The 22,034-nt window shown below is 39.7% G+C and overlaps 1 protein-coding gene across 1 annotated transcript in view; it reads left to right on the top strand.

Annotated features, from left to right (window-relative positions):
• zmiz2 (zinc finger, MIZ-type containing 2) overlaps nucleotides 1–22,034 on the top strand; it is a 76,624-nt gene that overhangs the window by 40,144 nt on the left and 14,446 nt on the right. The window contains 8 exon segments of the mRNA XM_038296679.1: nucleotides 287–505; nucleotides 627–839; nucleotides 1,428–1,511; nucleotides 3,118–3,295; nucleotides 7,518–7,659; nucleotides 10,226–10,304; nucleotides 15,396–15,527; nucleotides 15,616–15,721. Coding sequence (XP_038152607.1) covers nucleotides 287–505; nucleotides 627–839; nucleotides 1,428–1,511; nucleotides 3,118–3,295; nucleotides 7,518–7,659; nucleotides 10,226–10,304; nucleotides 15,396–15,527; nucleotides 15,616–15,721 — 1,153 coding nt within the window.

The following is a 22,034-nucleotide window of genomic DNA, read 5'->3' as shown; positions in this document are numbered from 1 at the left end:
AAAAATACATAAAACTTTGCTCTTTTTATTTTGGCAAAAAGAGCTAAATATTTGTCCTAACAGTATCTCTAGGCAACCTAAGCCGTCCGTGTTTGCTGCTCTCCTGTTACAGATTTTTTTTGTCAGTGAACGTTATCAAAACATTTTCACAACCTCCTTGTAACTCGGCGTCATTCGTTTATCAGTAACTTTCCCTCCCTGTCCTCTACGAGCTCTCTGCGCTGTGGAAAAGAACCAGGGAGCTTTGTTTTTACGCCTCCTGTTTTATTTCCCTTTCCCCTGTCAGATGGGTGGAGCATCCCCTTACAGCAACCAGTTCCTGTCTCATTCAGGCCCCCGTGGCCCCCCAGGAATGAACCATGGCGGGATGGTTCCCCTGAGGCCTGGACTGCCACCTTCCACAGGTGGCCTGTATCCCTCTCACCCTGCGCAGCCTCAGAGGATGCCTCAGCACGGCAGCTTCTCAGGCGCACAGCAAGGCCTCAAACGTCCTTTCCACTCAGAGGTCAGTGACACGTTTTCCTCACTTTTGAGCTCTTTTCACCACATTCGTTTTGGGAAATTTGAGGAGGTTTTCAAACCCAGTAAACATAATTGGATCTTAAACATGCTTGTCTTTTTCTCAGGGTTTTCCAGGGCAACAGTACAGCTCTGGAGGAATGTCTGGGTATTCTAACCAACCTCTGCAGTACCCCACTGGTCCACAGCAGAGATGCGCCCCGTCACCCTCCTACCCCTCCACTCGGATGCCTCACATGGGACCGTACACGCCTGGAGCCCACAATCCATTGCAGTTCCCTCCAGGTGCCGGCCAGCCCAATCCGCCGCAGTTTTATAAGGTAATCAGATTCCCTGTGCTGCAGGCAAGTAAATCACAGAGGCATTCATAAATACCCAGACTTCCCTTCCTTATGGCCATTTTATTTGGATTAGGGATGTAAACGAATAACTGAGTGATTAGTTAACTGTTAATAAAACCGTGTTATTGGTAAATGAAAGTGAATAATGTGGTTACATTTAGGATTTGGTTCCTTGTTTTCAACTCATAGTTACAAGTGACATCACATCTGGGAGGATTTTAAAGTTCAGAATTTACAAATGCAAATTAGAAAGTTACAACTTACCAACAATACAAGCACAAACAAAAATTAACAAATTTACAAGTAAAATCTGAAATTTTCAAGTAGGAATCACTGATCAGATCAGATTTTTTCTCATAAATTTATTATTCATATTTGTAAATTAAACTGTATTCTCACTGATAAATGTGGATTACATTTCGCAAAGTGCAACAAGAAAAAATGGTGTATAGTAACAGAAACATTTTTTAATCTTGTGTGTTTTTTTTTAAGCATTTCTCATTTATACTTTGGTTAAAACAGCTGATTATTTACTGGAATCTTGTGTTTCCTGTCTGTGGTTTCCAGTCAGAGCCTTTTAACGGTCAGGGCAGTCTGCCGTCTGGAGCAGCAGGTGGTTACAACGCCTTCACACAGGCTGCAGTTAACGGAGTAAGTCCTTCCACTTAAAGCAATGACAGCTAAACCCCCGTCACACCTTGACGATTTAGACCAGCCTGACGTACGGAAAATCTGGAAAAAACGCTGGCATATGTTGGATAAGTTATGGCCGCATTTTGTATAAGTTATAAGAACTCTGAAGTACGCTGAAACACGCTGGCACATGTCGAGACATATGCCAACATATGCCGGCGTATTACAGATAAGTTATCTGATGGTTGACATACGTTAAGTGTAAGTTACTCATAAGTCATGGTGTCAAGCTTATAATGGCGTATTGGCAGCGTTTTGGTATAAAGGGGGTTCATAGGAAGTTCTCCTCCAGACTTCATCCCCATCATAGGGTGAGGGAGAAGGTGAGTGTGATGGATCCTCCCTGGGATCACGCCCACTACTAGCGGTGTAAATAATAATTGTTTTGTATCGATGCATCGATCCAACAGCCGACGATCCGATGCATCGATACGTCCGCAAGATAATCGATTCATGTTTTTTTTTTCCTCCGGTCTATTTTTATCCGTTTGCTCCTGGACGTAATTCTCCCTCCCGTGCTGCGGTGGCGCTAAACCTATTTTGCCCTCCTACTTCGCTTCCTGGTTATACTCTTACAGCAGTGTGTTGTAGCAAGCTTGACACAGACATTTTTAAATTATGCTCAATATTGAAGCGTAGTCTGTGCTACACGCTGTGGGTCTAGATACGGCCGAGGCGGCGAGGAAGTGGGGGCGAGTTTAGTCCGACGACGGAGGGACATGAGGGCCAAAAAGAGCGGAGATCCAGCTGGAAAAAGGGTCCCAGCGTTCTTGCGCACCTCGCTCTTCTAGCGGGTCAAACTTCACTAGTTGTTTTCTGCAGTTTCGGTCATAAAAACAAAACAGGCCGTCTTTCTGTCTGCGGCACTGTTTGCGGTCAGCTACAATTTGGGAGAGGTGCAGCGGAGCGTCTTTCAAGGGGGCGGTGACGTCTGGAGCCGAGGTATTTCATTGCACTGATTATGTGCAGTATTTTTGCAGTAGTTTTTGATGCAACTTTTCTACTTCTGTTATTTGCTGTTGTTTCAAAAAAAAAAAAAAAAAAAAAGCATAACGATATTACAGCTTTCATTGATTTATTTCACACTTGAAACTTTGTATAGCCTGTAAGGTGTAAAAAAAAATAAAAATAAAAATAAAATAATTAATCGAATCGAATCGTATCGTGGTGTATTCTTGAGTATCAAAAATAATCGAATCGTTGGGTCAGGAAATCAATACTGAATCGAATCGCCATGATGGATGTGATTTACAACCCTACCCACTACCAACAAACCTCCAAGCAGACATGACGCTCAAACTTTCTTTCTCTCTTTTTCTTATTTCTTTTTATTTATTCTTTTGTTTTGGGGGGGCGGTAAACAGCAGCTAGGTCAATACCACGATCAAAGAAATCTTTTTATGCAGCAAAATCATAGAAAGTTCAGAGTTTGCCAGCGTTTTAGGAGCTTCTGGGACGTGGGGCATACTCTGGATAAATCGACAAGTTGTCACAGGGCACTAAACACCAGAGGTACTAAGCAGAGAGTTGAAGTTTTGGCTTTTTTTTATCTTTTGCCTTCCAGCCCGGTCGAGGTGCAGTGATACCTGGATACCCCAGCTCACCGATGGGAGGGAATCCCACCCCACCGATGACGCCAGGGAGCTCCATACCCCCTTACCTTTCCCCGGGTCAGGACACCAAGCCTCCCTACCTGCCGCTAGACTCCAAAGCCAACATTAGCACCCAGCAGCCCCCTACAGGTGAGTCACGGTTAGATGTTTGACCTTTCTCTCAATTTATTATTATACCTTCAAAAACTCTTATGTACAGGAACCAATTACATATTTATCATTTCTTCTTTTGTTTTATTAAGAGCTGAACCAAAATTCAGTGAAAAATAATTCCCACCCACAGTTGAGGATTAAATTGAAGCACCTTCAGCTGCATCAGCTCCTGGTGGTTGATTTCTCTGTGACCTCCTCAGTCTCACATGTTGTTATGGATGAATGTTTTTCCACAATTATCGTTAAATTCATTAAGACTTGCAGGCAAAGTCATGGAAAACTAGATCATGTGGGGATTTGGTTTTGACTATTGCATGAACTTTCGCCTGGGTCATTCTAGACTCTACAATACTGGTGGTAAATGTAAAGATCTTGTCATGATGCATTTGAAGAATCGGATCTGAGATGTTTGGCTATAATGCTGCATGTGGAGAAAAATGCCCTCACAACAACTGTCAAAGCAGCATGGTGGTAGAATGCGGTGGCTGGGAGGTGCATACACCCTGCAAAAAAAAAAAAAAAGAGAATAACACACAATACATGCAAAGGAAAAATGCTGCCAAAGGAAAATGGTGCAAACAAACTGCAAATACGGAAAGGATGCTAATACAATTCAATTCAGTTTATTTATATAGCGCCAAATACACAACACATGTCATCTCAGGAAAACCTATCTATAATCTATCTAAGGAAAATCACTTGACTGAATCGACTCATTGACTTGAAGGCAATCCCTCACACTAAGCATGCTTGTAGCGACAGTGGAGAAGAAAACTCCCTTTTAACAGGAAGACACCTCCAGCAGAACCAGGCTCAGTGTAATACACAGAAACACAAACCACATTGAAAGGAAAAAATACTATTTGTAGAAAAAACAGCTGCACTATATATATAAGTTACGAACTGGCTATATGTAACAGAAGTACTCCAGACCACAAGGGGGAGATGATTCAATTCAGTTTATTTATATAGCGCCAATTCAAGTCACATGTCATCTCAAGGCACTTTACAGTTCAACCAAATCATCCAGTCAGATTGATTCAAGGTTTTATATCTAAGGAAAATCAGTTGATTGCATCGACTCATTGGTCCCTATGTCCTCCAGCAGTCTAAGCCTATAGCAGCATAACTATAGAGATAGCTCAGGATAACCTGAGCCACTCTAAGCTTTATCATTTATTGATCACCTACTAATATAGGTCCATACTTTAAAAATACCTCAAAGGGTTTCTCAGAGACAATAAAAGCTTAAAAAAGGCTAAAAAGAAAATGTTTTCTTTCCTCCCTTCAAATGTCATCTGGATGGGCTTCCTGTTTCTCTTTTAGCTAAGGGTCAGCTCCATCAGTATTAATTAGCAGTAAAGCTTATAGTCTTATTTCCATAGGAGTTGTTGATCGTCTCCCCCTGCTGGTCTGGAGCACTTCTTCTATCCAAAGCTTCTTTGCATTGTTTTATTGTAGTTTTTACAGCATTTTTCCTTCTCATATATATTTTGTGTATTCGACTGTTAATCTCATTTTTGTGTTTGCTGAATTATTTTGCATATCAGCCCATTTATAAATATGCAGCGCATGCTAGTTCTTTAACCTTATGTCAAAATTTTTTTACACTTTTAACTGCAGATCATCTCTCTTCCTCCACTATGCATGACAGTTTATTAGAGGTAGATCGAGTCTATATTCTTGCCCAATTTTATTTTCTGTACCTTGTATCAGTATCGGCTGGTATGTGCATACATTGGCCTATTCGTTAGTGCAGCAGTTCCCAAACCGCCCTATGGGTGGCGCAGTGTAAATGACAGGGGGCTTAGGTAAAAATGTACTGAGTAAATGACCTGGTTTAAAATATTTTATACAGTACAATAAACAGCTAAACTTCAAATAATTGCACTTTTAACTGTGTTAGTTTTAGTTATTTAAAATATATTGTAGTTTATTTTATAGGAAAATGTTGAGTTTTCCTTGTTTTGAAAAGTTTGGTGCGTTTTAGAGATCGATGGGCCCATCAAGATAAGTTTAGGAACCACTACATCATTGCCCCTCCCTCTTTTTGCTTACCGCTGTTAATGTGTCATTTAATGTATTTCTAAAAGTGTGTTTTTCATTTAGGAGTTATGTACCATTTGTTTACATATTTATAATGTACAGTGGAGCCAAAACGTTTTTATTCAGCCACTGATTGTGCAAGTTCTCCTTCTTAGAATAATTATAATCTTTTCTAATGATAATAATGTCATAGATACACTTCAACTATAAAAGACAAAATGAGGAAATCACATTGTAGGATGTTTTAAAATGTAAATAGAGGGAGAAAAGACAAAATTGTCAATAAAAATTGGCCCAGAAATATTTGGAGCTATGGAAGAAAAACAGTGTCATTAAAATCAGCCTATTTTTGTACACCGAATTTTTTTACACAATAAATTCCTTACACTGAATTTTTATATGGTGAAAATTCAAGTCAAAGCAATCTACACTCGATGCAGCAGAGCAGCTTTTAGCCAATGAAATTAGCTCATTTGGTTAAAAAAATACAAGTTTTCTTCCGGCCGCTTCTTTTGGATCAAACCAAGAGCCTTGGCAGAAAGGGGTGCTGCACTAGCTGTGATCATTCCACTTATTTCACCCAGTCTGATTAGATGAAAAACTCTAATGGCTGTCTATTAGTAGCTACCTGATGTTTTGTAATCATATCTATTTAACAAGAAAAACTCCTCATTCAGCTTCATTCAGCCGGAACAAAGCTATGCTCATCTGTTGTGTCACATGACCACATGAGCTAATTTCATTGGCTAGAAGCTGCTGGACTACGTTGAATGTAAATTGCTTTGGCTGAATTTTTCGCAGCTGGTTTTTTTTGCAGGCAATATTTTACCAGATAAAAATTCAATTTAAGGAATTCCTTGTGTAAAAAAAAGTCAGTGTTTAAAATTCGTTGTACAATAAAAAGGCAGATTCCAATGAGACAGTTTTTCTTCCATACGGATCAGTTAGATTGATGTCAAAATAATTGTTATCATCAGCCTTAAAAAAACTTCTATTGGTTGATCTCTAGTTAGTATTAGGGGATTTTCCTCAGACAGATCTCCAATCATAAAGGCCGAACATCTCAGTTTCATCCTTATCTTTTTTATTTCTTTGAAAATGTTCTCTTTAAAAGAAGTGTCTCTATGAGGGATCTTCTAAACAAGCTACGCTCTTTTAGTCTTTAGTTTGCGACACTGAGAAAATCTCCTGTAGAGTAAGAAGCTTCGGATGATTTTATTCCCTCTGCAGCAATGTTTGACCCTCAGAGTGAACCTAGTCTACGCCTGGGAACCGTCTTAAATGATTTCAATTTTGGGATGACCTCCAACAGCGCGGAATGATAGGCTTTAAACTGTCAGGAAACAAGAAGCATTTCCTCTGTCATCGTGTTGACATACTTCAATTATCTTCCATAAAAGTAGTTTTTATGGAAGATAATGTTCCTATTTTACATGATTTTGTTTTGTTTTTTTAAAAGCAGAACCTGTCTGTAGAAAATGCAGATCCTCAGTCATGGCCTCTTTTTAATACGCTTTTATTAAAGGTTTGAACTTTAGTTGCTAATTCCAGTAAAATGTGATATGAGTTTCTCCTTGTATAGTGTGAGTTCTGTGCTTTTTTTGTTTCAAGCAAAAAACATGTCTTTTTAATGGAAATATTGACTAAATACAATTCAACAATGAAACTTGAATAGTTTACACAAAAAGAATTCATTCTTAGTTATTGTTTTAATATTTCGGAACAATTTTTTAAAAATTTTTTTTATAGATTTTATGTTTTTACGTTTCTATTTTTAAATTTCTCTTTTTCAAATTATTTTTCTTTTGAAATTGTGTTTTACAGATTTTAAGCCAAGTAGAAATGCTGCCTCTTGATCAGTAAAACAAATGGGTTGAAAAATGAAACATGAAAATATAAAATCCTAATTGTAAAATTTTATTTGTAAAAGTCAATTTGAAAAAAGGAAATTAAGACATAAAATAAAAAAAAAAACGTATAATTATTATTTTTTTTTTTTGGGGGGGGGGGGGTAAAATCTGAGAAAATGGCAATTTTTTTCTCAAAACCTTTGTTTCAGTTTAAAGGTTTTTCAGTTTATTTTCAAATTTCCATTCACGGAACATCTTTACTTGCAAGAATAATGGAGCCAAATTCTCTCCATACCTTTAAGGTAATCCGAGCGATGACCTGCGTCTGACGTTCCCTGTCCGGGACGGCGTGGTGTTGGAGCCTTTCCGACTGGAGCACAACCTCGCTGTCAGTAACCACGCATTCCAGCTCCGAGATTCGGTCTACAAAACACTGGTGATGAGGTGAGGAGACGTAAACGATGGCTCATGTGTTCACCACACTGAGAAGAAGCTGCCAGAAAGGATCAAAGTGATGATCGAAGGCTTGAGGGGAAAGTTTGCCGTCCCGCCTTCGACTCTCTCTGCTGCTCTATCATGTCACCCTGTGGCTGTTTAAGGTCGTATTCAGGACATGTCATTGTTTAGACATATATTAATGCCCTCTATGTGGAAATGCTGGTTTTATTTTCAGCAGGACTTGGTATTGGCCCACAAGCTGTGCCTAAAAACTGTTTTTATGAGCGAAACCTGAACCACAGTCAGTTTTAAACAAAAAAAAGGTTTGATATGAACTGAAAATCTTAAATAATTAAAACCTTAAAAAGGAAGAATGGGGAAAAATATTGCCCTGCATTAAAGCTACAGTGTGTAATAATTACAGGGATATAAAGTCAGAAATTTAATATATTATACATAACTATGTTATTTATCATCACCTATGAGCTCAGCCTTTTAACCATAATATTTGCGTTGCCTTAGAATTCGTTATTTATAATTACATAGGAGCGGGTCTCGCAGCCATGGAGGCAGACATCTTTGCGCTACGGCAAGCGCAGAGGCAACAAACTAGCGATTGCGAGATCTCCCATGACGCTCGAAAATAACTACGGCAAGTTGAGAGAGATGAACTGAGACGGTACTGAGCAGTAGATGGCAGTATTATGCCTGAGAAGCGTTTAGTCTGCCTGAAACCAAAGAAGAAGAAGAAGAAGCAGGTATACTGCGCCTCAGTAACAAGAAAGGTGAACAAGGCGGCAGGCGTGAGTGACTTTGCAAACTGTTTGGCACTGTGTGGCCAAACATCAGACGAATGGAGGATCATGCCTACTCTGTATCACAACGAAAAGCGGCGGACACCGAACCCCCGTCATCTAAGAAGCGGAAACACGACGAGAATAAACGCAAGCGTGACAAGAAACGGCAAAAAACACGGATCAACATTGGCACGGCATTTACACGATGGAAGTCACTGATGGAGGAAAAAGGTTTTCAAAGTGACGCTCAAGTTGCCAGTTTTCTCTTGGACAGGTAATTAATCCTACACACACAATTGTCTAATATCACTGCAGTTTTTGGAGTACAGGATGCTCAGACCTGTCTAAAACAATAACATGCTGCGTGATGATGCTGTTCCTCTCCAGTATACTTATTCAGCAACGTCCCTGACGTTTCATAGGTAATGATTCAGTAATTTTCTGTAAAATAATTTTCTGGATATATACCTCGGTTACTTCTCTCCGGCTCCTTTGGAGATCTTCAAGCCTTTCCTCCTCTGCTCTCACCCCGCTGGCTCCCCTCTCTCGCCTGGCCCCAGCTGCACGGCCTCCCTGCCCTCGCCCTCGTCCTCTCCCTCTTCCTCGCCTTGTAACCCCCGTGCCACCAAAATGACTTAGACTCTGTAAACGGGGAATATATATTCTTCCAGCGAACACAATCTCGCTGTTAAACTAATGACTACAATTACTTCGTCTGTTTATATCACCATGCAAAGCAGCTCACCAAAACGTCACAACGATGTAGAAAAAATAACGGGTATATTTATTATCTTAAGTCTACATGAAATCTATACCCTACTCAGACTAATGAAATACTATCTGTAAAATTATCTATGTAAACAAACCTCATCACTTGAGAAGGTAGGTGATGCGGACGTCGTGGAAGAAATTTTGTCCCGTAACGCTCGCCGTACTGTTGGGGGGGAGAAGCGGTGGGGGGGAGATGTTCATGTTGCTGCGGTCTGCAGTCTGACCGCTAGATGTCGCTGAAAATTACACACTGTAGCTTTAAGTCAAGACCTGGGATACTGAGAAAAGACTGAAAGGAAATCAAATTATTTAATTCAGTTTGAATTCAGGGATGTGGAGACAAAAAAACATCTTTATGGCATCCTGTGTTGTTACTCTACAAGTCCAAAGTTTGTGAATAACTTTTTCTTTCTGTCTCTATTTCTTTATTTTTTATGACACTGCAAATAAACATCCCATAATTTCTTCCTCTGTTACATGGATTTAGTCTCCATCCATCTTCCTTATATAAAAAAAAGTGGTCCAAAATAACAGAACAGCAATCAATAGATTTGGTTTTCATTTTACATTTTCTTTTGGGTTACTGGATAGAAATGTGTCTCATAGTTTTATTGTCTTCACTCTCATCCATGTCGGAAGTAATGGAAATGAGGAAAATCTAATGAATGTATCCAAACCTTTGACTTCCAGCAAAATCTTTGTTTCTCAGTTAAACTGTCACATCGGACATGGAGAGTTTTAAAATGATTTCTCATTTTTTAGTCTCATTAAACACGTTTGGACAGCCTGATTATTAACACCTATGATCCCAAACACGGACCTTTAAATGGTCCATAGATGCTTGTTCTTCAGACTGGAGCAGAGGTTACAGAGCAGGTGATCCACATCCTCTGCCAACGCTGCGGAACCTCCTTACAGACCCCAGAGAAAGGGAAACAAACCCAGAATGTCATTCAACCCCACCTAGGGTCTATTAATCAGCTGGGGTGTGTCTCCCCCTATAGGCCGGATCTGGAGCTGCAGTTCAAGTGTTACCACCATGAAGACAGGCAGATGAACACCAACTGGCCAGCCTCTGTGCAGGTAAGCAGCCTCCTCCGGTGGATTTCACCCATTTCCATGGCGTCCAAACAGACTCTGTACCATTTAGGTTCAATTGTTTTTGTAAAATCTGATTAATTTAAATGTTTAGCTTCTATGGAGCCAAACTTCTAAGTTTTTTTTAAAGTGGATTCTTTACAGAAAGCAAATTGTTCTTTTCTGATATAATTAGCATTATTTGTCTACTCAGCTGTTTTAGACTGACGCAGCTTCTCCAAGTTGTGTTTCTTTTTTTCTTCTCCACTTTAACTGTCTAATTAAATTAGCGGCGGCCATCGTACCTCAGTGGAAATGTTGCCACAGCCCTGCCACAACTCATTATGGCTGCTGCTTTGCTGCGCGGCTGACATAAGAACAACAGTGAGCCTGACAGGTTTAATAACAGAAACTAGAAGAACACAAAAAGTATTAGAAAAAGAGCTGCTCAGTGGAGTTTTTTTTTTTTTCCCCAGCTGCATCACAGAGAGTTTGATGACTTTATTTATTCCAGAAAAAATTTGTATTAAGAGGAAACAACAAACAGAGGCTGGTGGGACCAGGAAAGCAGGTTATATCCTGAAGCAGGGTTCTCACGGGTCCTTAAAAATTCTTAAAAGGCATTAAATTCTTCAAAATAAAACTAAGGCCTTAATTGGTATAAAAATTTCTTAAATCAGTCTTTCGTAGGTCTTAATTTTTAAAACATCATAAATAGGATTATTTTTATTACGATTTATTTTTGTAATCTAAATAAAACTTTGAAATTGACAAATTATTTTTTTTTCATTAAAAAAATAATAACGGCTCGCCATTATTGGTTCCGTCCCGATAGCGGAACCAATAAAACGTTGTTGTGGGACATTTGGGAGATGCGCCATTTAGTTTTTGTCTGGAAAATATGAGCAAGTGTAAATGTAACCAAAATTGTTTCCAGCCAAGAGTTTCCTCCATGGCTAAAACCAGGGAACATACATGAGGCTCAGTGCATTTTGTGCAAGAAGCGATTTAAGCTCGGAACGATGGGAATTAAGGCAGTGGAGTCGCACATGCGAAGCACGAAATGCAAAGCGTCAAAATGGAGTTAGCGAGAAACAGCCGGTATTTCTCAGTTTTGTTCCACCCTTGTCTCTGCAACGCCTCCACTTATCACCAAATCAAACATACTAAGAAAACGATACAAAGAAAAATAGCTGCAAAAAAGACTTAGCACTGGTTATGTTGGGGCTTTAAAACTTTTTTTGTTCCCTGCTAAAACAAAGTTTGTGGATTCAGTTAAATAATTGTTCAAATATATCTGTCATTTGTGTGTTTTTAGCTTTCTTCCTGTATGGGAAGCTTTTCAAAATTTGAAACATTAGTGCAGCGGTTTATGTTAAAATAAACCTTTGGGTTAAGTTGTCGCAAGCAGGTTTTTCTTGTGTTTCTTGCGAAACACAAGAACGTGTTTATGCACAATACTGATAATTATCATATATTCTGATTATTTATTTTCAGATTGACATAATTTTTAATGTATTAATTATTCAATTGGACATTCGATCATAAATATAACTGACATTTAAATTAATAAAACATTTACATATATGCATTTCCTGACACATTTTGGCTCTTTATATCCCTCACGAATCACATCACATGATTATGGAAATGATTTCCCCATGTCGGGAATTCCTGCTTTAGAGGCTCTGAAGGTGTATTATTGTTGAAAAACGTAGAATTTTGATGAAAAAGTTGAAACTATGACCTTTAAAAAAAAAAAGACTGAATCCAAACGGCCTATAATAATTTACCTTGACCTGATGACTTGCATCAAATCACTATTTAATGCATGAAACTTCTGCTTGTAATAGAAAGAAACGGTGGAAATGCTAAAGTAAGATGAATAGATTTGCATATTTTATGGGAACAATGATTCTCTTTTGTTAACTAACAGGTTACAGCCTACCCAGCCCACTAATCTAAGTTATATTGATATCATCAGAAAAAAGCTGTTTTAATCTTTAAAAAAAACATTTTAAATCTACAACAATCAATATTTCTACATGGATAATTAAAAGGATAACATCTGCGATTTGCTAATTACCATGAATCTAGATAATTCCTCTCCTATCTTATGCATATCTTATTGGTTTGACATCAAAGCTGATGGCAGCAGACAGCTGTGAGCCGCTCGCAGGGAGAAATTTAACAATATGTCGCGTTTTTTTTAACGTGCCTGTCTTTATCGCTTACGTAGATGTAGGTCATCCAATATACAGTTTTACTGTCAGTGATTTTATTCTGTAAACACTTTTTTTGTGAAGTCTAAGGTTGTCTATGAGATTTGCAAATGAATTTATGGTTAAAATGTGAGAAAAAACTATTGCAACAGGAGAAAAAAAACATCAGCATACATCAGAACGCCGATACTTTTGCATTTAGTAATAATAGTAATAATACATTGGATTTGTAATGCACTTTATATTTATACAAATCATAAAGTGCTACATAATAAATCAGGTAAAAGAGATACAATAGACAAAACATTTAAGGGTAAGAGATCCATTAAAAGCTCTCCTAAAAAGGTGGGCTTTAAGGCCATGTTTAAAAGCCCCCACAGTCTGTGGGGTCCCCATGTGGTCCGGTATTGGTCCCAATTTTTGTTCGTGTTTCCTCACGGCTCTGTTTTGTCAATTCAATTCAGTTTATTTATATAGCACAATTTATTACACATCATCTCAAGGCACTTTCCAGTTCACCAGATCATCCAGTCAAATTGATTTAAAGTTTTCTATCTAAGGAAAACCAGTTGATTGCATCGACTTATTGACTTGGATGCAATCCCTCAGACTAAGCATGCTTGTAGTGACAGTGGAGAGGAAAAACTCAGTTTTAACAGGAAGAAACCTCCAGCAGAACCAGGCTCGGTGTGAGCGGCCATCTGCTGAGGCTGACTGGGGTTCAAGGAGACAGAAGCAGAGATACAGAAAGCAGCTGTAAAAGGCGGCACCGTCCAGGAAACACACAGCCAGGCAGACGAGCTCCGAGCCAGCTCCCATGTCAGAGGATGAAGAGAGCACATCCAGCCAGTCACAGTCAGAGAAACAGGACTACACTGGAAAACAGGCTGATCTCCAACATCTATAAACAAAGGTGTTGATGGCAGCAGCACAGCTGATATTTCTCTCCATGATGGAGTCACAGCCAAACAGGAACAGACCAGATGAAGCTACTATGAGAAAAAGCAGAGAGAGCAGAACGTTAGAGATTGAACTAACAGATTCTGCAGAGGGGGAGAATAGAGATAGAATTACTCAGGATCAAGAATAGATCGGTTGTTTTTCCAACCAACTAACACAGTGAAAGTATGAACATGCACACAGAGAGAGAGAAACCATTCCAATGTTACAATCGCATCAGCAGAAACGCGAGGTCCGCGTCAGCCTTGCAGCCTTCTTTTTATTTTAGCTCTCGCCATTCGGATAAAGCTTGCCCGATGTTCAACCGTGTACGACTCCTCTCTCTGTCCAGAGCCCTTTTCCTCTTTCTTGCCTGCTCCGACATGGGCTTTCACTGTTTTCTCTCTGGTTCCGCCATGATCACTGCACAAATATCGCCACTGCGCTAGCAACGAGGATGCCTTTCACTGGGGGCGTGTAGCAGTTCTCGCCGTAAAGCAAGACCGACTCTCGCGAGACTTCTGAGCCTGTGGGTGCGGGCTGAGGGCTCCTGCAATTGCAAGTGCGGTATTTCCCCCACAGACCACCAGGGCGGCCGAGAAAACCTTTGTTCAATCTGAAATGACTCATTTAATCATCCAAAACGTTATGGAACACATTAATTAACTGAAAAATGTTGCATAGTGTGCCTTTAAAAGGGGGAAAAAAGGAGAAAAACTCACAGATTTTATTACTAACTGTAGTTCTGCTTTCCACTAGTAGATGGTGACATGCTTACATGAGGCTTCGTGAATTGTGGGGATCGTTGAAGATATTTGGCCTAGGGATGCACGATATTGGGATTTTGGCCGATATCCGATATGCCGATATTTTAAAACTCATGTAGCCGATAACCGATATCGATACCGATGTTAAAGCTGGACAAAAATAAGTAGTCATTGAAAATAGCAGTTTTGTTATCCATTTCTGACACTATCGATTTTTAAAAACGCGGTATCGATCTATTTTACTTTCAAAATCTCATGAAATTTCATCATTCTGTGACCATCTCTTGTGATATTTTGCAAATTCTTGTGAGATTTTGTTAGTAAAATAGATCGATACCGCGTCAATATATCAACATATAAAAATATGGCAAAATTTTGTGAATTTTCGGGGGATTTCGTAGCATAACGATGACATATAGCAATATTTCATTAGTAAAAGAGATTGATATGGTGTTTTTAAATGGCAATATATCAGCATATGAAGATATTGTGATATTTCAATGTATCAATATTTTTTCCATTGTCTTTAGAAGTTTTTAAGTCTGTAAAAAAGAAGTTTTTGAGGAAGAAGAAGAAGTAGTATTTATTTATTTATTTATTTTAGACTTTAGAAACTCAGAAGCTGGTCAAATATCGGGTTAAATATCGGTGGGGTGGCCGATGTCCGATATTCAGCTTTAAGGCCGATACAGGCCGATACCGATAGGGGGCCGATTATATCGTGCATCCCTAATTTGGCCAAACGGTTCAATGCCCAATGAGGCTTCATCCCACCATCATCAGGTGACGGTAACATCCATGCAGCAGAACAGATGCAAAAACCTGACAGTGTGAGGGATTAAACAGCCTCAGATGGACTTTGTTTATGGTTGACTGAATGGAATACACAGCAGTAGTAGCAGCGGGTGTTATTGTCACGCAGCCTGCTGGGAAACTGACATTTTTCAAACTGGAGTTAGGAGCCATATTGAACAGTGGACCAATCATGTAAGTGCATGTGTTTAACGGGGCGTAATCAAGGCGTAGGAGGGTTTAGAAATAACGGTGCAACCAGCTCTGTGCAACAAGCAGGTTGTCACAACATTTAGCATGTTGGCATCATGAGATTCAGCAGCTGGAAAGACACCAGATTTGTTACTCTTCATCTTTTTCTTGCGTTTCTGTTTCAGGTCAGCGTAAACGCGACTCCTCTGTCCATCGAGAGGGGTGACAACAAAACCTCCCACAAGCCTCTGTACCTGAAGCAGGTGTGTCAGCCCGGGCGCAACACCGTGCAGATCACTGTGACGGCGTGCTGCTGTGTAAGTTTTGTAGACGTGATGCGGCGGTGACGCTCAGATATCGCTCAGGATCCCACTTTGATATCGTCTCCTGTCCCTTTGTCCCCAGTCCCACCTGTTTGTGCTGCAGCTCGTCCACCGGCCGTCTGTCAGGTCCGTTCTGCAGGGACTGATGAAGAAGAGGCTGCTGCCGGCCGAGCACTGCATCACCAAGAGTGAGTTAACTTTCTTACTTATTCCAGAGGAAGTTTGTATCCAATAGAAACAACAAACAGAGACATGTAGGACCAGTACGGAAGCGTATTGTATTCACAGAAGAAGAAACGAGAAATTATCTCATAATTACAAGATTATCTGGTAATTATAATAAAGGATCTCGTTGTTACAAGATTCTATCTATGTATTTGGTTATGTTTACTTGAGGCAGTAATGTAGCATCTCTCAGAAAACTGGTCTTCATGATGACTTCTTAAAAATATCTGCATCTGATCCACTGAACAGTTCCCAGGTCTTTCCTGATACGCGTTGGAGCTCTGCTCCTGTTTTGCACTTCATCAATAAAGTACCCAGCCATAACCCTGGGATTATTACTGGGTTTAAGCTTGCAGCCGTATGACCATACGCGAAAATCCATTAACAGCTCCATTAATACAGATTCCGTAGGGTTTTAGTTTTTCATATGAGTCGCCATGCTGTATAAAGTTGGGACCTGGTCGTTTTAAACCATCCTGAAGCCTCAGCTGTACTCATTTTTTAGAAGGTACCAGCGGACAGTTGTTTAGGAAACCACCAAGCCAGCAAAAATGCATTTCAGATGCATTAATTTATAACCATAAAGCATCGCTTGCTGGTTTCATTTCTCCTGCAGAAACAGTGCAACTTCCATCAAGGCTTTTTCACTTTAATAATTCTAGAGACTTAATGTGCAATGCTGACAACCTCATTCCATCCACATTGAGGAAACTCAGTATTTTCCAGTGTTGCAAACCTAAAAAGAAATAAAAGCTGATTAAATTTGAAAACTCACTCATTGTTCATGTTTCATGTAGCGTAGCTCAGCAATGACTGTCCTTCCTGATTACCTAAATATGATAAACTGTCTCATAATTATGACATCCAGGGCGGTCAACTCTCACCCATTGGGTGCGAGAGTCATGCATCTCAGTATCTCCACACGCTCACTCTTAGTGGTGTAAATCACATCCATCATGGCGATTCGATTCAGTATCGATTTCCTGACCCAACGATTCGATTATTTTCGATACTCAAGAATACACCACGATACGATTCGATTTGATTAATCAATTAATTTTTTTTTTTTTTTTTTTTTTTTTTTTTTTTTTTTTTACACCTTACAGGCTAAACAAAGTTTCAAGTTTGAAATATATCAATGACAGCTGTAATATGGTTATGGTTTTTTTTTTTTTTTTTTTAGAAACAACAGCAAATAACAGAAGTAGAAAAGTTGCATCAAAAAATACTGCAAAAATCCTGCACATAATCAGTGCAATGAGTGCAATGCAATACCTCGGCTCCAGACGTCCCCGCCCCCTCCACAGACGCTCCGCTGCACCTCTCCCAAATTGTAGCTGACCGCAGACAGTGCCGCAGACAGGAGGCCGGCTTGTTTTGTTTTTATGACCGAAGTTGAAGAAAACAACTCGTGAAGTTTGACCCGCTAGAAGAGCGAGGTGCGCGAGAACGCTGGGACCCTTTTTCCACCTGGATCTCCGCTCTTTTTGGCCCTCATGTCCCTCCGTTGTCGGACTAAACTTGCCCCGACTTACTCGCCGCCTCTGCCGTATCTAGACCCACAGTGTGTAGCACAGACCACACCTCAATATTGAGCATAAATCAAAAATGTCTGTGTCAAGCTCACTGCAACACACTGCTGTAAGAGTATAACCAGGAAGCGAGGTAGGAGGGCAAAATAGGTTTAGCGCCACCGCAGCACGGGAGGAGAATTATGTCCAGGAGCAAACGGATAAAAATAGACTGGAGGAAAAAAAAAACATGAATCGATTATCTTGCGGACGTGTCGATGCATCGGATCGTCGGCTGTTGGATCGATGCATCGATACAAAATGATTATTATTTACACCCCTACTCACTCTCCAGATCCCCAATATTTCATGCTAAAAACTGATGGACATTAAAACATACAAATACATAATGACATACCAGGTTCATACCCAGTCCTTTTTTTTTTCACCAGCCCACCTATTCACTGAGCTGAGAGCAGTGGAGGTGAGGGACCTGCACCAGATATTGAAAAAATAGTGGTATTTCTGAGCAGTTATTACGAGGTATCTCATTTTTATTTTATCTGGACTAGGTTAATTCACTTTGTAAATGAATGACGATTTTAAGTAATCTAGCACTTGACAAAATATGAATAAAATATACAGCAGTTAAAGTAGGAGACTGAAGTGTAGGATCATGTTACGTCCCCTGGCTGAGTCTAGGGGGAGTAAGGGACCAACATAAATTTAGACAATGAACGAAGGAGTCAAAAGGGCATTTAAAAGTTTTATTCTGCCATTTCTTTTGAATAAATTATGGTAAAAGCTTCAGGGAGAGCCCAGGCCAAAATAACAAACAAAACAACCCCTAAAGACAAAACCTAACTCAACCTTACCTAACTCAATATAAAAACCAAAATATAGAAACCTACAAAATAACCTATCTAACCAACACATAAACAGGAGAAAACTGGGGTTAAACAAAAAGGCAGCTCTCCCCTACAAGAACCATCCAATCAGGTTTACATAGTTGCAATCTTGACAGCCCCTTTAGATTTTACAATTAACACAGAGATGTATGGCAGACAAATGGCTCAAAAAAGCCCTGAAGTACTGCTTCACATGCCTTCTATAGTCTTCAGGTGATCTTAATTGGGCTCAGACTCAGGAAGCAGCATCCAGTCTTAAAGGCGGAGCCTAAAAGAGAGCAAGGTGTTAATTGGATGCAAGAACAAAACATCATCCATCTTGGGGAGGTAACAATCAAATCAACAGGTTTGTTTCTCTATACCTAGTCCTTTTTTACTGAGCTTTAGATTTTAGTAGGGTCCATACTTCTTTACTTCAGTTCTCTGAAAATCACCAGAGTGTAGAAAATAATGTATATTGTGTGAAAACTAGTCCATATAACTACAGATCACTTATTATTACTCAGTAACAATAAGATTTTTTTTAATTCAAATGTTTTTTTTTTATAAAAAATTATAAATCTCTTTTTTTAAAGCTTAAAGCAGAATTTGAAACTTGAATTTTAAAATGTCCTGTTTCTCTGACTGTGACTAACTGGATGTGCTCTCTTCATCCTTTGACGTGGGAGCTGGCTTGGAGCTCGTCTTCCTGGCTGTGTGTTTCCTGGACGGGACCGCCTTTAACAGTTGCTTTCTGTGTGCCTACTTCAGTCTTCTTGAACCCCAGTCAGCCTGAGCCTGGTTCTGCTGGAGGTTTCTTCCTGTTAAAAGGGAGTTTTTCCTCTCCACTGTCACTACAAGCATCCTTAGTGTGAGGGATTGCATCCGAGTCAATGAGTCGATGCAATTAGCTGGTTTTCCATAGGTAATAAACTTTGAATAAATTTGACTGTATGATCTGGTGAACTGTAGGCGTGTAACTAATAATCGTTTTGTATCGATGCATCGATCCAACAGCCGATGATCCGATGCATCGACACGTCAGAAAGAGTATCGATTCATGTTTTTTTTTCTCCTCTGGTCTATTTTCATCCATTTGCTCCTGGACGTAAGTCTGACTCCCGTTCTTTGGTGGCGCTAAACCTATTTTGCCCCTCTACCTGGCTTCCTTTAGCCACTACCATCTTTCCGCTTGCACACACACACTCACGTAAACCATAGGCAAGACAGACATGGCGGAGGATAAAGAAGACAATGTATTTTTGAGTATTGAAAATTATCAAATCGTTGGGTCAGGAAATTGATACTGAATCGAATCGCCATGATGTGTGATTTACACCACTAGAGAACTGTAAAGTGCCCTGAGATGACATTGGTGTGAATTGCTGCTATAGAAATAAACTGAATTGAAATGAAACAAGACCCCCAGCTTTGCAGCTCTCTTCCATCCTCTACCATCTAGAATTGAAAGTCTGACCTGTCCTCTATCCAAAAATCAGACTTTTATTCCACCATGTCCTCTCCTCCATCTGTTTGCCCTTTAAACCAAAAACTTCTGCTGCCTGGTTTCACATTCTGAAGCTACTTTAGTTTCAATCCCAGCTTATTCCTGTTCGACCGGTCCAGTCAAAGGAAACTCCCAGTCTGACTGAGCTGGAACTACTCAGCAAAAACCAGTTCTTAACTCCTGCTGCAGTGAGCAGAGAAAAACAATGAGGACACTGCCGGTGGAACAGATGTCTACTGTTTTCTAGTGGGAGCCATGTTGAGTCCCTGATGGCCAGCCAGAGAATCCCCCTGATGTTGTTTAGGACGCCTGAAAACAGGAAAAGGCTTCGTCTCTCAAAAAGCATCAGGAACAATCTGCATCAACTGCCACAAGAAAGAAAAGCTTTACAGAAACTAAAGGATATATGTCAATAAATGCTTCACATTCGGATATTTATAAAACCATGAGCATAGAATGTGAGCGGAGCAGAAGAAATATGATGGAGCGCAGAGCAGTTTTCAATTCAAAGGTAGAGCGAGGATTTCCCTCCGCTGCAGTTCGCTCCCACTTTATTTAAATTCATGTTTGCCAGTGCCTATGCTGTAGTCTGTGCCTATAATCTGTTATAGTCAATGTTACAACTTTACAACAGAATCACCAAGATGAGGATTACATATTGTGTAATAAAAGTGGGATAAACTATCATTAAAAACATTAATATACTTAACAATACAGAGTGGGTTTATGATGGTTGTGGTAAGAGCCTGTTTTTGAAAACTGATCACATACATGCATTATACGCTATTATCCTGTTTAATATGACCCTTTTTAATGTAGTCTAGTAAAATGAATTAATAATTAAATAGGAAACGCGGGAAAACATGAATGGAGCGAGGCGTTACTCGCTAAATAGGCTAAATAAGACAATACACATGTATGTATCATTAAATCAAACGCAATGTGTCCCAGGGCCCTGGCATAATTACATGAAGGAAAAATGTCAGAAAATGCCTTCTCCTGAAAATTTGAGCGAGCATGGAGCAATTTCGCCGGAGCGGCAGGAAAATTAAGGTGAGCGCAAAGTGGATTTTGAGCGGAGCGTCCTGGCGCAACTTTGGGGGGAGCGGGAATTGCACGCCGCTCCGCTCCATTCACCTAACCTGACCATGAGTATAATAAATCCATATAAAAATCTCCAATTTTCACCAATACTTTCATTTCATAGCCTGACGGCAGTTTTAAACTTATCCTGTTAGCTAAACCTCAGAAAAGCAGCCTGGTTGAGAGTTATGAAGCTGCAGCTGAAACTTTTGCTGCCTGACGAGAATAAATGTCGACGTTTTCATCTCCTCCCAAACAGTCCGTTTAGCTTCATACCTCCATAATATCAAAAGTTAAATCTTTATGTAGGAAAAGTCGCGCAGTAGAACAGGGGTCAGCACCTAAACTGTTCAAGGAGCCATATTGGATAAAAAAAAACAAACAACAAATCCGCCTGGAGCCCCAAAAATGTAAAAGTCTTCTATAAGCCTCGTATGGAAACACTAACCGTACTAGACCACTATAGAGAAGGACTACATGTGCTTAGATATATAATATTATTACAATATTAATGTATTAGGTTTGGTTGCATTAATGAAATTATAGAAACACAAGAAAGAAATCGGATCTTTTGTGTTATTTTTATTTTGAGGATTTGGGAAAAAAATGAAAGTTGCCATCCCTGCATCAGAGCGCTACCTGTTGGATCTGTGAACGGTTTTCTATGCTTGCAACCAAACTAGCAGCAGTAGTGGAGTTTGGAGATGAAATCCACTTCTTTAATCTATCTTTGCTCTCCTCTAATTTACCCAGAGGTTCTGCAATCACACTTTTTCTCTCCCTCCCAACTTTATATTTAGCAGCCTTCCCTGGAAATGCCTTTCCAAAGGACTCCTTTTTATTATTTGGCAACTTCTCATTCCAAAGTAAACATGCAGGCAATCGTTCCGCATTGATAATGAAAGCAAAGGATTCGCTCCATTCTTCTTTGAATCCTCTGTTCTCATCAGCTATCTTCCTGTTTTCCCTTTGGGATCCATGGCTGAGACACACACCGCCGCTTTGTTTACAGCAGCCACCTGCCTGGCACCACGCCGCGCTGCGCTGTAACGTGGGCTGCAGGCTATGATGCAAATCTTTGTTCACAAAACTGTTTACATTAATGGCTTAAAGTCGTAGGGAAATCATATTTAAATGTCAATTCATTCTGGCTTAAACATGTATATAAATCTACTCTTTACCAGATTATATTGTCCCAAAATTTAGAAAATTTCTATTTGAAAAAAAATCCTGTCTTAAAATCTGTATTTTTTTTCATTATCTTCTGCAGGACAGTTAGTTCTACATC

The sequence above is a fragment of the Cyprinodon tularosa genome, unplaced genomic scaffold, assembly GCF_016077235.1.
Source record: "Cyprinodon tularosa strain WSP-4 unplaced genomic scaffold, ASM1607723v1 ctg374, whole genome shotgun sequence".
In the NCBI taxonomy this organism is placed as follows: domain Eukaryota; kingdom Metazoa; phylum Chordata; class Actinopteri; order Cyprinodontiformes; family Cyprinodontidae; genus Cyprinodon; species Cyprinodon tularosa.
Note: the sequence above shows the minus strand (reverse complement) of the source record. Positions and strands in the feature narration are given on the sequence as shown.